The sequence below is a fragment of the Tursiops truncatus genome, chromosome 18, assembly GCF_011762595.2.
Source record: "Tursiops truncatus isolate mTurTru1 chromosome 18, mTurTru1.mat.Y, whole genome shotgun sequence".
Classification (NCBI taxonomy): Eukaryota; Metazoa; Chordata; class Mammalia; order Artiodactyla; family Delphinidae; genus Tursiops; species Tursiops truncatus.
Window position 1 is genome coordinate 2,784,954 of NC_047051.1, and position 15,997 is coordinate 2,800,950.

General features: G+C 45.1%; 1 protein-coding gene across 9 annotated transcripts in view; it reads left to right on the forward strand.

The window, feature by feature from the left end:
* Positions 1-15,629, forward strand: part of TNFRSF19 (TNF receptor superfamily member 19) — a 117,606-nt gene extending 101,977 nt beyond the window's left edge. For 7 of the 9 annotated variants that reach the window (XM_073794955.1, XM_073794954.1, XM_073794957.1 and 4 more), the window contains 5 exons: positions 2,838-3,002; positions 3,488-3,613; positions 6,909-7,011; positions 7,601-8,006; positions 12,560-15,629. In XM_073794955.1, the coding sequence (XP_073651056.1) occupies positions 2,838-3,002; positions 3,488-3,613; positions 6,909-7,011; positions 7,601-8,006; positions 12,560-12,592 (833 nt within the window). In that variant the 3' untranslated portion in view covers positions 12,593-15,629. Of the gene's footprint in view, positions 1-2,837; positions 3,003-3,487; positions 3,614-6,908; positions 7,012-7,513; positions 8,007-12,559 lie in introns of those variants that run through there. The other 2 variants (XM_073794952.1, XM_073794958.1) reach the window with 2 other exon arrangements.
* The last annotated feature ends 368 nt before the right edge of the window (positions 15,630-15,997 follow it).

Here is a 15,997-nt window from a genome sequence, read left to right on the forward strand (position 1 = left end):
ACACTCAGTACATCATCGTCCAGTTGAGCTGAGCCCACTGAAATGTTCAGTGTGAAACTGAACCCACGTACAGTGTGTCCTGTAACGTAAAATTTAAGTGAAGAAACAGCTCTCACTCTGAAGTAACTTGCCAAAGGGTAGTGCTGAGATCAGGGAGGAATCTGATAATTGGTGAGGGTAAGACGTGCCTTTGTGTTCCAGAAAAGTTAGAACTTTCCAGAGAATACGGGTAGTCCTATTCCTGGTTCCTTGGAAGTACCCTCAGGATCCTAGCAAGGTGAGGGTGAGGTACCTTGTAGGCATCGAGGTGCTTGGCCAGGGAATTGAGTTAGAGCCGTGGGTGGAAAGAATCTTGAATCTCAGTATCATGGCAGCAACGACAGGTCAGAGAAGCAATCTTTTTTGGTTTGTAGTCAGTAAGTCCTTTTCTGAGCCAGGACTTAGTAGGGTAGAAGCCACGTCATACAGCTGGTACTGCTCCCTCCCCTCTGTTTTTACTGCTCAAGTCAAAAGAATGATAAGAAGATAGGCTTTTATCGGGAACTGATGTGAATGAGTTTCTGAGGGTAGTTCTAAAATCTAGTGATATTCGGCCCAGTCTCTCATAGCTTCTGTAGTTACGTCTGCATTGCTGATGTGACAAACTTGAGAATGATGAACCCATTTCCCATAAAAAAAAAAAAAAAAAGATGGTGTTTGCTGTCAGGGTTGTCATAAACTTGTCCATATAAACAAGAATCAAGAATGTGGCTTTCAGAGCGTGCTTCCCATGGGGACTCTTGGGAGAGGTGTTTGCATTAACAAGATGCCTTTTCGTATATAGATGTCAGAAACTGAGAGGTGAAATGTCTGTATTTTCTTGTTCGTCTTCAGATGCTCCTGCCTGGGAAATGCATAGAGAAGTAGCTTATTTGGTGTAATTATGTTTAAAATGGATGTTAGTATGACAACTCAGTAGCACTGATATCACAGTATTAGTGCGCTTCCTTGGAAAGATATGTGTTACCAAGACTTTCCTGACTGGCTTGGGGAAAATGAGCCCTGAGTCACCAACCACCAAATTACAAATATACCCATTTGAGGGCATTTCAGCTGATTTATGTTAGAAACGGTTCCTTTTCTGTGAAGGCAAGGAAGTTGACTCATCCATTTTAGAAAGGTTTTAAACAATAAGAACCCAGAAGACTCTAATCTTGTTCTACTTTAACCTGAATTCCTGGTTCCTCGTAGGGTTTTTCTGAATATCTAATACTCCATTGATCAATGAGTTTAACTTAATCCTTACATCGTAGTCAGGAACTTTATCTTCGACTCAAATAATGTATTCAGTCTCATTTTGATAACAGTTCTGCTAAAGCCTAGTATTGACTAGAGCTTGGTTATTTGGTGGAAAGTTTCAGCTAAGGGGCCTGATCTCACTCTGAACTAAACCACTTTCTCACAAACATAAATCAACTTCACCATTTGGTCGCAACAGGTAATACTTAATGTTTCCCAAGCGTAGCCCACGATTTTACTTGCATTCGATATAAATTCCTATTCGTGTATTTACTTACCAGTGTTTGCACAGCTGTGCTTGTGTTCATACGTCCTCTTGTGAATTTGTCCAGCGACAGAGGCTGTTTCAGGTTTAGATTTCATCTCTATCAGGTCAGAGGTGTAATCTATTTAACTTGCTGTGTGATGAACATCTAACGTGTGCGATTTGATTATGACACTATGTCTACATAGCTAGAAGCGCTATTTGTTTATGAATATTAACACATGTTTACAAACAGATATCCTTCAAAATGTATGATTAGATTAAGATTCTTATTCATCCAGGTCCAAGGTATATGGTTTATGTGCCTTTCCCAGGGGCAATAAGAAACGTGTACGAGGGTGGCCCAGAATCACTGAGTGTAGATACACCAAGATTCAACATTCCAAAACGATCGCTCCTGCGGTCGTATTTTTATGATTCAATAATATCAACCCTGAAGTTTCTCTCTGGCTCTAGCCGCAGGGGTCGTAAAGTGGAAACCAGGCTTCAAGGGTTGGGATGGGGGTGGGGCCTGTGCACTCAGGGGTGGGGCCTGTGCACTCAGGGGTGGGGCCTGTGCACTCAGGGGTGGGGAGAAAGTACCAGGTGGCCTTTTGTGCCGTGTGCAGCACAGATGCAGACACCAGCCTGTCATCTCTAGGGCTGCCAAGTCCATTACCGTCACCGTGAGACACAGGGGCAAACGGCCCTCAAGATGTGCTTCGTCCAAACTGAGAAGTGCTGTCAATCTGAGATCACAACAGTGTTCGGTTTTTTTCTCCAAAACTTAGGTGTTGTTCAGTAATTTAACAGCTAAGGCGTTAAAAAATGTTCACTGTCTCAGAAATTGGGGGCCTGCTGTGAGGTTATGAATGATCCAAGTCCTGGTTTTCCCCTAAAGTGGACCCCCAAAGCATACTTTAGTTCAGCCTGCTTAAAACTGTAGAAGGTCTAATTCCAATTAAAGGGTGCATATCGAGTGCTTGCTCTGCGGCCCACACTGCCAAGTGCTGGGGAGGAAGAGCAAGATGACAGATTCCCAACTCGCAGATGGTTCTGGTCCAACGGGCCCGACAGCACACGTGTCGGGGCTGCGTGTGGTTGGTGTCATGGGAACAGAGGAGAGTCGCAGGGAGAGGTGCGGTATTCAAGCGATCTCCCAGGCGGAGGGAGAGTCTGAGCCCGCTAGAACACCTCCCCCTGGTCTCATTGATGTTGCATGAAGGCCACTGCTGCAGGGGACCCCGAGTTCAGTGTGAGCACCTGAGTCCCTTGGGTGGTCGAGATGTGCTGATTCCATCCCCGTGGTTTTCAGGTACCAGCAAGGTCAACCTGGTGAGGATCCCGTCCACGGCCTCCAGCCCACGGGACACGGCCCTGGCTGCCGTGATCTGCAGCGCCCTGGCCACCGTCCTGCTGGCCCTGCTCATCCTCTGCGTCATATACTGTAAGCGGCAGTTTATGGAGAAGAAACCCAGCTGTGAGTTCTGAGCCCTTTCTGTGTCTTAGCGTCTTGGTGGGGGTGTTTTGTTGGTCATCACTGCCATCCGGGTGTTCGACGAGAACCTAAGAGGAGAGTCAGGTTGCAGCCAAAGGGACAGAGAGAGCACGTGGAAACAGGCGTCCCAGGGGCCTGCTCCCCAAGAGGCCTCCTGCCAAAAGGCGCTGAGGGCGCGGCCACTGGGCAGCATCACTTCCCGGGGACCTGAGGAGGCAGGGGTACCCCCGCCCCTCGGCAGAAACACAGCTCGTCTGAGCTCTGGCAACACAAGTACCTTACAGCTCGAGCTGTCTTGACCGATTGTTTCGTATCTTTGCTTCCGTGTAAGAAGTATTTTTAGATGTGAACAACAGCTCTCCTTTCCTTTATAACTGCAAAAGCCGGGGTAGTTCTGGTTGCACTGGGATGTTTGTGGGCTCCTCCTGGGGAAGCTGTCTTGCTGACGGAGTTCTCGGCCTCCGCAGGGTCCCTGAGGGCACAGGACCTGCAGTACAACGGTTCTGAACTGTCCTGTTTCGACAGACCTCGGCTCAGCGGCCCTGCGCCCCACGCCTGTTGTCAGTGCCACCGGGACTCGGCCCAGACCTGCGGTAAGTTCAGCGCTTGGGGGCCACTAGGAATGCAGGCCCTGAAGCTGCAAAGAACTGCTCCCACTCAGTTTTCTAGTTAAAGCTAATCTAGTTCAGTCGTTCTCCCCTGTCCCCTGATGTTTTGGATGTTTTGTGTCTCTTAAGTATTTAACAGAAAAGAAGCATCTCATTAAAATTCTAGAATTTCTCAGTAACTTTTTAAGCAAGTTTGCCTTTATTTTGGGGTGAATTGATTTAAAATAATATGAGCCTTTTGTAGAGCAGGGGATCCATCTCCATCCTTGTCTGGTGGATTCCATCTGAACCTGCATGTAAGTGTCTTAGTGTGTTTTGGGATATCTTAAAGAAGAGGGAGGAGGGAGACCTATTGCAGGGTTTTCCACAAACCATAATTGCCTCTGGGGTTATTGACAGAAGTGAAAGTTTAGGGAAGTCCAGGCAGACCCCGGAGATACTGTGGGTTCGGTTCCAGACCACTGCAATAAAGTGAATATTGCAGTAAAGCGAGTCACGTGATATTTTGGGCTTTCCCAGTGCATATAGCGGTTATGTTTGCACTGTACTGAAGTCTGTTAAGTGTGCAACAGCATTATGTCTAAAAAAATAATGTATACACCTTAATTTAAAAATGCTTTATTGCTGAAAAATGCTAACCGTCGTCTGAGCCTTCAGCGAGTATAGTAGTAACATCAGAGATCCCTGATCACAGATCAGCAGAACAAATATAATAATAATGAAAAAATAATGAAAAATTCGAAATATTGTGAGAATTACCAAAATGGGACACAGACACAAAGTGAGGAGATGCTGTAGGAAAAATGCTGTCGACAGACCTGCTTGACACAAGGTGGCCACAAACCTTCACTTTGGGAAAAAGCAATAACTGTGAGGCATGACACAGCCGCGTCTGCCTGTGATTCAGATGGACTTGGTTTCTAACGTGGGCAAAAACGGGCAAAGGTCACACCAGCTGGCACACTTCCTGCCCCTGTCCCCACAAACTCACCTCCTCTGCAAAGTAAAAATCGACGTGGCCGCAGCCCTTCCAGAAGCCTGCCCGCCACCTGCCCCATCCACCCCTCACAGGTCCCCCGGCACCTGTGGTTGCAATAGCGCAGCAGCATTTTGTCTCCTGTAACCTTCCTTGAAGTTAAACATTTCCCAATTCAATTGCTTATTGTCTCAGAACTGTCCGATCTTTCTTTTCAAGAAATTGAAGGGTTCAGCTTTTCAGTCTAATATTTAATATGTGGGATAAGGCATCTTCAACGTAATTATTTCTCTACTGGCCACTACTGTCTTCTGCTTTAGGGTTAAGAACAAAACATGGGATTGCCATGGCATGCGTGCATCTGGTTTTGCCTTTGCCTGCAGAGATCGTAGACTCAGCTCCCGACAGCACCGATGCCTTGGTGATTCTCAAGGCGGCCCAAGCACCGCATTTTCTAGATGCTGCACCAGGCGCTGCCCCTAGATCAGAGTTAGCAAACAGGATTGCTTGAGAGAGAAACTTGGGTTTCAATGTGATCGAGTACAGCTTTGTGCAAACTCTGCCTCATCGTCACTTCTATCTGAAAAGAAAGATTAAATACGTGGATGGCTTTGTTGCACGTTGTTGAAACAGAACGCAGAGACTGGACAGCACCCGCCCCCGCTGTCACCCGCCCAGGTTCAGTGTCGCTCATCATATAAATTGCTTCTTCCTTAGTGACAGTGCCTGTTTTCTTTTCACTTTTATTTTGACATAATTTCAGACTTACGAAAATGTTGGAAGAATAGGACAAAGAATTCCCACATACCCTGTCCCTAGATTCCCCCAGTATTAACATTTTATCTCATGTCCACATTTGCTGTATCATTTTTATCTCCTTCTAAGTATGGTGGGTGTACACAGTCGACCCTTGAACAACTTGGGGGTTAGGGGCACCCACTCTCCGCCCAGTCAAAAATCAACTTGTAACTTAGAGTTGGCCCTCTGTATCTGCGGCTTCCCTGTGTTCACGGTTTCTCCGTATCCGTCCTACATCCTCGGAACCAAATACCCGCTGATCGTGTGGCACTGTAGTATTTACTGTTGAGGAAAATCCTCCAATACGTGCAGCCACACAGTGCAAATCCATGTTGTTCGAGGGCCAACTGTGTGCTTTACATGGACATGCACACAGTTTTTAAATTTCCATTTAAAAATCAGTGGCAGGGAGTTCACTGGTGGCCTCGTGGTTAGGATTCTGGGCTTTCACTGCTGTGGCCTGGGTTCAGTCCCTGGTTGGCGAACTGAGATCTCACAAGCTGTGCGGTGCAGCCAGAAAAAGAGAAACATCTGTTGCAGATAAGGTGTCCCTTTACTTCAGTGCTTGGTTCCTAAGAACAAGAATGTTCTCTTACACAACAGCGTGATTAATGCTCATTTCCTAATTTTGTCTGTATGTTTTACTATATCTATAGTTTTATAAAATCAGAATTACATATGTCTGTATATGTAGAGAGAGACGTCTAGAAGGCTGTTCAGAAACGTGGACAGTGTCTTGCAGCTTATGGAATTAAGGAAGATTCGTTTTTTAATTTCTGATCTAATCTCTCTATTTTTAAAGTTCTTTTCTTCAGTGAATGTGTATTATCTTTGTAACCAAAAATACATACCGCTTCAGTGAACATAATAGTTTGCAAAGCTGTGTGCACATAGACAGTTATTCTTTAAGATACATTCCTAGCAGTAAAAAAACAAAAAGTTGTGTGTGTGGGGTTAAAGGGTTTAGACGTGTATGTTCTGCGCTGCATGGCTAGCCCACTCTGCAGAAACCCTGTGCTCTTTCCGCCCTCGTCAGCCACAGGTGGAAGTCTCATTTCACGTACCCTCTCATCATTCCTCTTCATCCTTATTTTCATTGTAGTAAAATAGACATCACCTTAAATTTACCGTTTTAGCCGTTTCTCAGTGTACAGTTGGGGGGCATTAAGCACGTTCACATTGTTGTCCAACCATCACCACCATCCCCAGAGCTTCTCCACGACCCGAAACTGAAACCCTGTCCCCTTTAAACACTCACCCCCTATTCTTCCTGCCCTCCAGCCCCTGGGACCCACCATCCTACTCTCTGTCTCCAGGAATTTGACTCTTCCGGGTCCTTCATAGAAGTGGTCCATCATTTTTAAGATAAGAAAAAAGAGAAAACATTAAACCTCATAACCCCTTTCCCCCCGAAAGTCACCCAAAGGGGAATAGCTAAATTTTCGAGAGCAGTGTTGAACTGGTATAAACAAGCACTGCTCCTCACAGCCCTGCCGGCTTTCCTAGGGCCCGTGCATCTCATCCCATCCCCGTGCTGTGACGGGGCCTGCAGCGTCGGCCGGGAGACTCCTGCTTGTAGGGTGCACTCCAAGGCCATTCTTCAGGACAGGTAAATGGGTGCTTTTAATCTATATAATTTCGTGTTCCCGCATGCAAATATACAGGCTACTCACGTACCAGTTTTCATGGGAAACTATGGGACATCACTTTTTTAGTGTCATTAATAACATTCTAGACATTGTAGGGGGTGGGAACTTTGGCAAGAACTAGGTAAGTGTCTCAGGGTTACTGATAGCCAGGGTAACATTCTTTATATTCCACTAATTTTGTTTTTGTCTTATATTCATGATTTGTGACACTTCCATCATCCGTAAGTAATTTTTAGCATGTCACATACTCAGAGAATTTTAGAACAGCAATCAAAGGAACTCAATTAAGACCCAGGAAACTGCCTATTTTAGACATCGGATTAAGTTTATATTGGTTAGAAGTAGGTATAAAAATTCGGTTTTAAAGTAAACATAGTAATTTAACTTACTGTATTGAAGGAAGTTTATAACAAAGGAAGTGTGAGAATTCTGACTCAATAACTTGTTGTTTATTTCATCTAGAAAACTGAAAAGCATAGCTGGAATGTTGCTTTGTAGTAGGTTTTTCTCCCAGTAGAGTACTTACAGCTCTTTCGAACATGTGTCCAGAGACACAGGTCCAGCGGGGGAAGCAGTGCCGACTTTCTTTGGGTCCCTTCCGAGGTCCGTCTGTGGCGAGTTTTCGGATGCCTGGCCGCTGATGCAAAATCCCAGCTGTGGTGACGACATCTCTTCTTGCGCTTCTTATCCTGAGCTCCCTGGAGAAGACGTTCACTCTCTCAATCCAGAGAGTGCAAGTTCAGCATCCTTGGACTCAAACAGTAGTCGGGGTCTGGTGGGCGGAGCAGTTCCAGTTCAAGCTCACCCTGAAAGCTTTACAGAAACTACTGATTTCTCGAGACTCAACAACTCAGTGCCAGAACCAGCGCTAACTCAGGACGCGCTCACTGCCAGAAAGCAGCTGGCTCAGGAGAGAGGAGATGCCCATCACCTGGCCACTCAGCCGCCACCCCAGGTAAGGCAGCGACGGATTCGGTGTGGGCACAGCAGTGACTTAAGGAAGCCCAGAGGGAACAGGACTCTGTCCCCCATTAAATGTGGGGGAACCTGGGGAGAAGGTCTTTCCATCCTTCATAACTTCTTGTATGTTATAGGAGAATATATTTAAATTAAATTTCAGGAGTCTTTTTTTTTTAACTAACAGCTTATCTCTAAGGCCATCCAGGGCAGCCGCATTCTTTTCTCCTCTTGTCACTCCAGCTACCCAGCACCGCACCCCAGCACCTTCCTGGCTGAGAGATGAATTAGTTATGGGAGCATCTTGGAAGCAGTTCCTCACCTTTGTCTTCCCCTGTGATGTTCTTATGCCCAATACTTATATGCTGTCCATTCACGGTCAAGTTAATGAGAATTCAGGTCCCCTACGGCTACCCTTTCCCCTCCTCTCTCTTTCACTGGTTTTTCTAGATCGCTTTGCTTTGACTGATTGATCAGTTTGGTTGGAAATTGATTGTTGGTTGTGATCTGGCACCCAATACAGCAGAAGATCCTTCCAGATGGAAGGGTCTGACATCAGGTTTTGGGGTGGGGCAGGTGGTGACTGAAGGGAGGTGGGCTCTGACCCCGGGGGCCCCTGGGCCCTGTCCCTGCCTTCTCGTCCAGGTGAGGAGGTGGCCTTTGCTGAATTGGGCTTGGTGTGTACAAGCGTTCCCTGAATGTGAGCACACACATTGTTGGTGTACGTTCTTCTGGAAGAACGATGCCGGCCTTGAGTATGAAAGGGCAGAATCACAGCAACAGGGGCTCCCAGGCCCCGCAAGCCCTGTTCTGCACAGACAGGGCTGCTCTCATCCTCGGTCCTTCCTGCCCCAGATCAGGGACGCGGCCGATGGGCCACAAGCACGCTGCGCGGGCTCCTGGATAACACCTCTGTTTCCTTGAGACGTCCTGTCCTTGTCTAATAAAGTCAGAAAGAGTCTAAAGTCAGTGTGGACGGAGATCGTTCCTTCTAAGAACGCATATGTGGGTTTATGTGCATCTAAACCTGCAGTACTTTTTTTTTTAACTATGAAGAAAATCTATAAAGCATGTACAGGGAATTCTGTACTGAAAACATTTGTTGGCTTTGGAGAAAAAACGATGTTGGTTTTCTTATAATAACGGAAATGAAGAAGAGATCCATGAACGGAGGAAAATCAAACAAATGAGGCCGTTTAAAGAGCCCAGACTGTGCAGCTCTGTGGCTGGAAAGCTCACTCACTGACCTTGTTCTTCGGGGCCAGCCGCTGATTTTCACACTGTTCATGAGGATAATAAGAAAAGACTTAAGAGTTGGCCTAGGTGCATATAGGTCTCAGCATGGACGTGGCCCACAGACCTTTGGACAGAGAACCCCCAGCAGCCCAGAGCAGCTAACAAGCCCCGAGAACGGGTGAGAGGAGGACGCAGAAGACAGGATACGGGGCCCTTTGGCATCTAATCCCAACATCCCAGTCGGAAGCCTTGCCACGCACTCTAGAATGAACATCTTAGGACACTTACTATTTCATCTGAGTCACGTGTTCATTACAAAGTGCTGAAGTTTCTTTTCCATCAAGTCACTTGGTTCTGATGATAAACTTGCTTGTGTTACCTTCACGAACTATCTGTTTCACCTTCTCGTGTATCTACTGTCAGAAGAAAGTCTGAGTGGCTGCAGTGACGGTGCTACCATCGCACTAGCTACAGTTCTTCCGAGTATTGTCAGTAAACAGAATTACTGCTCGTCTTAATTTTGTAGCTTGTCCCCAGTTTTGTGGTGTAGATTCTAAAACTAAGGATGAAGCATCTCGAAGCCACGTCGTGTCAGAAGCAACCCAGCCTGCCCTTTGTCCTGTCTGTGTTATGGAGGAGGTGGAGGTAGGGTGGATGAGCCCTTTTGTCCCAGCTACATGGATGCAGAATTGTGGAAACGTAGTTCAGTATGTACGATTGGTGCATCATGACATGAATTCTTTTCATAGAGAGTTGTCAAGGTAATTATGATTACATAAAGATACCTTCAACTCAAAGTCTGATGGAAAGTTGTAAATACATATAAGATGAATGAAGAAATGTTACATACAGCTTGTTCCATGTAATTTATTTATTTATTTTTGAGGTAGTTTTCAGTGGCTAAGGACATCACCAAATTTTTTTTTATAAATTTATTTATTTTATTTGTTTTTGGCTCCGTTGGGTCTTCGTTGTTGCACGCGGGCTTTCTCTAGTTGTGGTGAGCGGGGCTACTCTTCCTTGCAGTGCGCGGGCTTCTCATTGTGGTGCCTTCTCTTGCTGTGGAGCACGGGCTCTAGGCACGCGAGCTCTAGAGCACAGGCTCAGGAGTTGTGGTGCACGGGCTTAGTTGCTCCGCGACATGTGGGATCTTCCCGGACCAGGGCTCGAACCCGTGTCTCCTGCATTGGCAGGCGGAATCTCAACCACTGTGCCACCAGGGAAGCCCCACTCCATGTAATTTATTAATGAAAGGTTTTTATAGGCTTTCCAAGATGTGTTGTCTTATAACTATTAGATAATTTTGGCAAATCTAAATAAGACATCCTGAATTCAGGAAAGAGATTGTTAAAATGTAAATCATTTCCATTTTCTCCATATAATTAAAAATAGCAGGGCTTCCCTGGTGGCGCAGTGGTTGAGAGTCCGCCTGCCGATGCAGGGGACACGGGTTCGTGCCCCGGTCCGGGAGGATCCCACATGCCGCGGAGCGGCTGGGCCCGTGAGCCATGGCTGCTGAGCCTGCGCGTCCGGAGCCTGTGCTCCGCAACGGGAGAGGCCACAACAGTGAGAGGCCTGCGTACTGCAAAAAAAAAAAAAGAATTTGATTTCGGAAGCTTTCTATTAATGGACCAGAGGGCAGGACTCCTGGCTCCTCAAGTTCAAGTGCAGTGAGCTTGGCCCCTGATGTGGGCTCACTCCTAACTCAGGAGGGCACTGTTTTCTGTTCAGGGGGTGGATGAGGGCAGCTGTTGCCAAAACAGCCCCACCCCTTTTTAAACAATTTATTTCTATTTTATTTTCAATGAAACTTTCAATTCCTACCCAGGCACTCGTATTTTAACCTCTATTTCACGTGAATACAAGTTTCATTCACTTGTATTTTAACCTCTGTTCACTCTTTTTCCCCAGCTTTATGGAGATGTAATTGACATATAACATAGCAGAAGTTAGAGGTGTACAGTGTGATGATTCGATTTATTGCCAAGTGCACCAGGGGACTTTTGTCTGTATTTGGTGTGAGGCTCAGATCTCTAATGTGTGATGCATTTGTTTCCGAAAATTTATTTTTACACGGTAGTCTTCCTGTGGGTAGTTTAATGCCACCCAGAGTCTGATAATGATATGGTTCGGGATAAAGCAAATAGGGGTGAGAGCTGTCTTTAGTCCGTATGATTCCATTTTAATCAAATGTTCCCTGAACACACCTCCCCAGAAGGGAACCAGGTCTAAGATACTGAGACATCACTTGCTAAGGTATTTGGGAGAAGGAAGCCAGCCTGTTTAATAACAGGAAAAGCTTTCTTTGGTGGTGTTTCTTAACCAACATTTTAAATGTCAACATGAAATAATGGAAGGAATGCTAGAAAAGATATGAGATGACCTGGGTTCTAGTTTCTCAGTCTATCAACATCTCTATTTTTTCCTTATTGGCCAATTAAGTATAATTTTCCTCCCTGGTAGCATTAATATGGTTGTTATTATCATATCAGTTGATCAATATATTTGATAAAACTATCTTATTATTGAGAGAACCTCAGAAGTTTCTATTTCTAGATAATCTCCTTAGACCTTTGAAAAAAATTTTTCCTGTAAACGTGTCTGATATGTCACTAATGCCAAATTAGTGGTAAGTTAATGAAGGGTTATGGTGTGAATGAAGGTTTCACTCACGTACAATAACACGCAGGTGACCCAAGCCTCACCCCCTCCCAAAGTGAGGTCACTGTGCTTTTGTGATAAGGGACAGATCTAAAGGCTGCTCTCTCCCGAGGACGTTTGCCCTGTGACGTATGTGTGAATATTCCAGGGAGGTCATTATAAGAGAAGTCTCATTCCCAGACTCTTTCTAAACTTTCTCCAATGGCTTCACAGAATTTTTAAATTCAAAGACCAAGAATAGCATTAATTATTAACCATCTTTGTTCTTTTAAAGAATAGACTAAAGAATCCTAAAATCTTTACCTACAGCTGCTTTAAAGGAGTGCAACACAGAAACAAGCGTTAAGTGTTTGACTGAGGTTGAAAATCAGCAAAAGAATTGTTCATTGATACAGTTTGTTTGGGGCACATTTTCATCTTTTAAGGTCTGCACATATGGAGTGACTGTGGGTTGTTAGGAAATCTTTGTTTGTATTCTCAGAGTACGTGGGTACCTGATATTGGGACACCCTTACAGGAACTTCTCGTCCATATATTATAGAATTCATGTGCGCAATTAGTAGAAGCTAAGCACCGTAAATGTTTACAGTCCCAGTTTAGGGCTTTAATTTGTCAGGCGCTGTGTTCAAAGCTGTCCTTCTGTCGCCGTTTCAGGAGGCCGAAAGGACTTGCTTCTTTCTGCAGTGAAGTGTCGTATGGAGCCCAAAGGGCAGCCACTCCTCTGCGTATGGACTCAGCACCGTCTGGACCTCGCATGGCTTCTGGGGGAAGAAAGTAAATCTGAACCACACTGATGGCATTTTAAGCCTTTCAACCAGTTGCTTCTGAGCCAGACCAGCTGCAAGCTGAGACCTCAAGGAATACACTCCAGGCACTTCTGAGACTTTGCATCTTTCCTACACAAGAAGCTTCTACGCTACAGGCTGACTTCAGAGACTGACGGGCCAAGTTTGCAGCCACCGAGCTTAGGGGTATAACGAGAAACAGAAATGCATTCATGCTTCTTTTCGTGGTGGAGGTGGTTTGCCAAGACTGAAGACCCAGAGTAAAAATTTTCATTTACATTTTCTTTCCAGAAATAATTTCAGATATCCTACTAAAAGTCGGCGTCAGATGAGTTACCTTAGTTTTTAGGTAGCATGGGTTCAAAAGGGAGTGTTTTTATTTCCTGAAGGTCACCTTTTCATCTTCTAAATAATTAGCATAGGAGGTTAGAATTGACTTCACATGGCCTGCCTGAGTCTTGGGTTTATTAGATGATGTTAACTGTCCTAACTGGGAATCAGAAGAGACCAAATCTTGCAGAATTGAGGCTTCTCGCCTCAGCCACTGTCTTGTGAACAGCGGCCGAATTAGTTAACAAGAGGGGCCTGAGTTAGGACATGTGTTTGGGAAAGGACTGCCCATCCCTCTGAGTTAAAAACCCCTTAGCGTGCGCATCCTAGATTAGCAGATTTATGTGAAAATCCATTGATACGGAAGCATTTGTTACTTCTGTCCCTGGGACTGAGCTTAAAAGATCCAGAATTTCTCTTTTATAGAGAATCGGTATTTATAGTGATCTTTTATTTGCATCGTATTTTATACTAAAGGCTTTAGAAATGACAACATATCAGGTTTCCCTGCTACTGAAGCATGACACCAGGTGAGTAGTCTTAGGAGACTCTGCATATTAGGACCAGAAGAAAAAGCACAGCTTGTAGGCAGCGTTTAGGTGAATGGATCATAACTGCCACACGGGGCTCCCACCAATCTCCTAAGCTTCTTCAGCACAGGAATTCCCACCGTAGCCCAACGGCGCTGGACTTAAGAGTCTGGTGCTTCTTTGAAGGCGATCCATCCCGTACCACCTTGGTATTTACCTACTAGAATTAGCCCTAGAGCTGAGACAGAAATAACCCCGCTCAGTCATGAACCAGGGGATGGCTCGTTGGCTCGCCTCTGCGCCCTGGAGAGGAATTATTTGAGCAGAATTTATTTTTTTTCCTGCTTGAACGTACGTGATCAGCTCTGGTTGTTGTCTTTTAAGTGATTACTATTAGCTCTGTCCCATTTGCACTTAAAAAAGAAATAGACCTTTGAACATCCCTGTGTTAGAGAATGCTGAGATATTTTGTTTCCAAATCAGTCTTCTACCTGACATTTAAAGTGAGCATTAGAGGGTATTCCTGGGCAGTCCAGTGGTTAGGATTCAGCACTTTCACTGCCGAGGGCCTGGGTTCAATCCCTGGTCAGGGAATTAAGATCCCGCAATAGAAATCTGCCTTTTCCAAGGACATTTTTATCTTCCCTCTTACTGCCCCGTGCTTTGCTCTCTTGCAGTAGTGAGCTCTCACGAGGCCTCTTCCTCGTGCTGGGACTGTCCCTCCATCTGCAGCTCAGGATCCCTGTGCGGACATGAGCTCACTGTATGTCGTGCACGTGACCTCCGTTCCTTTGACTGAAATGGGAAATTAGAGGGTCTCATGGTAAGGCACAGCCTTTCCTGTCTACCTGGTGTCCGGTCATAGTTGATTGACTTTCTTTGTTCTCTTCCTTTTTTAGCCTAAACCAGTGGTTCCTAAGCTCTGGTACTCACCAACTCTTCTGAGACTTGCCCTTAGGAAATATATGTAAAGTATTTAGGACCTGATCACAAGAGGTCCACGAAAATGCAAGTTTCACTGTAAGTCACATGTGTGCCGTTCGTAGTTTGTAATCCGATCACTTTTGTGGTGACAGAGGGGTGATCCAAGTAGGCCAGGGCTGTGCTCCTTTTTGTAACCCGAGTATATTTTCCACATGTAGAGCCCTCTTCAACTTCAAAGGCAAAAACCCTTGCAGGAGAAAGCTAAGACTGATGGGAATGAGACTTTGGCCACAAATCCTGAAACATCACTTTTGATCAATAGAGAAACACTTAGGGTTAAAAAATTGATTTCATTTGATTCTGCATTTGAAAAATCCTGGATTATTTTGTTGTGGACCATTTTTAAAGTCTTTATTGAACTTGTTACAATATTGCTTCTGTTTTATGTTTTGGGTTTTTTTTGATCCCAAGGCATGTGGGATCTTAGCTCCCTGACCAGGGATCGAACCCACACCTCCTGAATTGTAAGGCAAAGTCGTAACCACTGGACCGCCAGGGAAGTCCCGATCCTGGGTTATTTTTATCCAGAGGAAGACAGTTTACTACCATGTGCTATGGAAGCATACAATGATGTTATAGTCTGCACTCTTTGTCAATGCTGTAGAGGACAATCCAGTTGGCATTTCATGTCAATATCCTGCAGAACTCAGCTGCTAGGGTGCTGCTGCCAGGAACCGCCATCAGCTAGTAACAGGGCTGGGAGTGCGGGTGCTCGAGACTTCCGGCACTGCAGACGCTCACTGACAAGGATGAGATCAGGGTTGGAGAACAAGCACATAAAGGCGTGGGGTTTTCTAATCTTGTGTGTATGGAATGTATTTTTCAAATGTAGATTTTTCTACTTTAGATAAAGTGTTAATGTTGCCATTACCTAGGTTAAGCACTATTGTCTGTGCTAGTAAAAAAAAAAAATAGAAAAGGAAAAACTATCCATCATTGCTTTAAGGCAGTCAGCTTGCATCAGTTTAGACCCCATCATGACTGTTTTGCATACTGGAACTGATACATTTGTAAATGTTGGTTTTCTTACATAACTAGTTTTGTAAGACCTTTTTTTTATTTGTGAATAAAATTGTTACCTGGTATTCTTATCGACACGTCTGGTGAGAAAATGGTTGATGGTGTGAATGCAGGTATGTGTTCCCCTCCTGCTCTCCATGGAGGGTCTCACTAAGATCTCTTTCCCCATGTATCCCTCTCTGGATTTCAGGCTCTAGGAGGGAGATCTGGAATCCTCTGGTTACATCTCTCAGGCTGGTCAAGCTACTGAAAAATGTACTGAGTTATTTGAGAAGCTTTAGTATCAAGGTTTTATCATGACCTCTTTTTTTTTTTTCCTTCATTTTGTGACACCGAGAGGGAAGGTCTGAAGAAGGAGAAGTTTTCCGTTCATTCTCTTTTGAGGTCAGTGGGGTGTTCTCCTGGGAGAGATGGGCTGTGGGAGTGAGGAACGCGCACAGGGC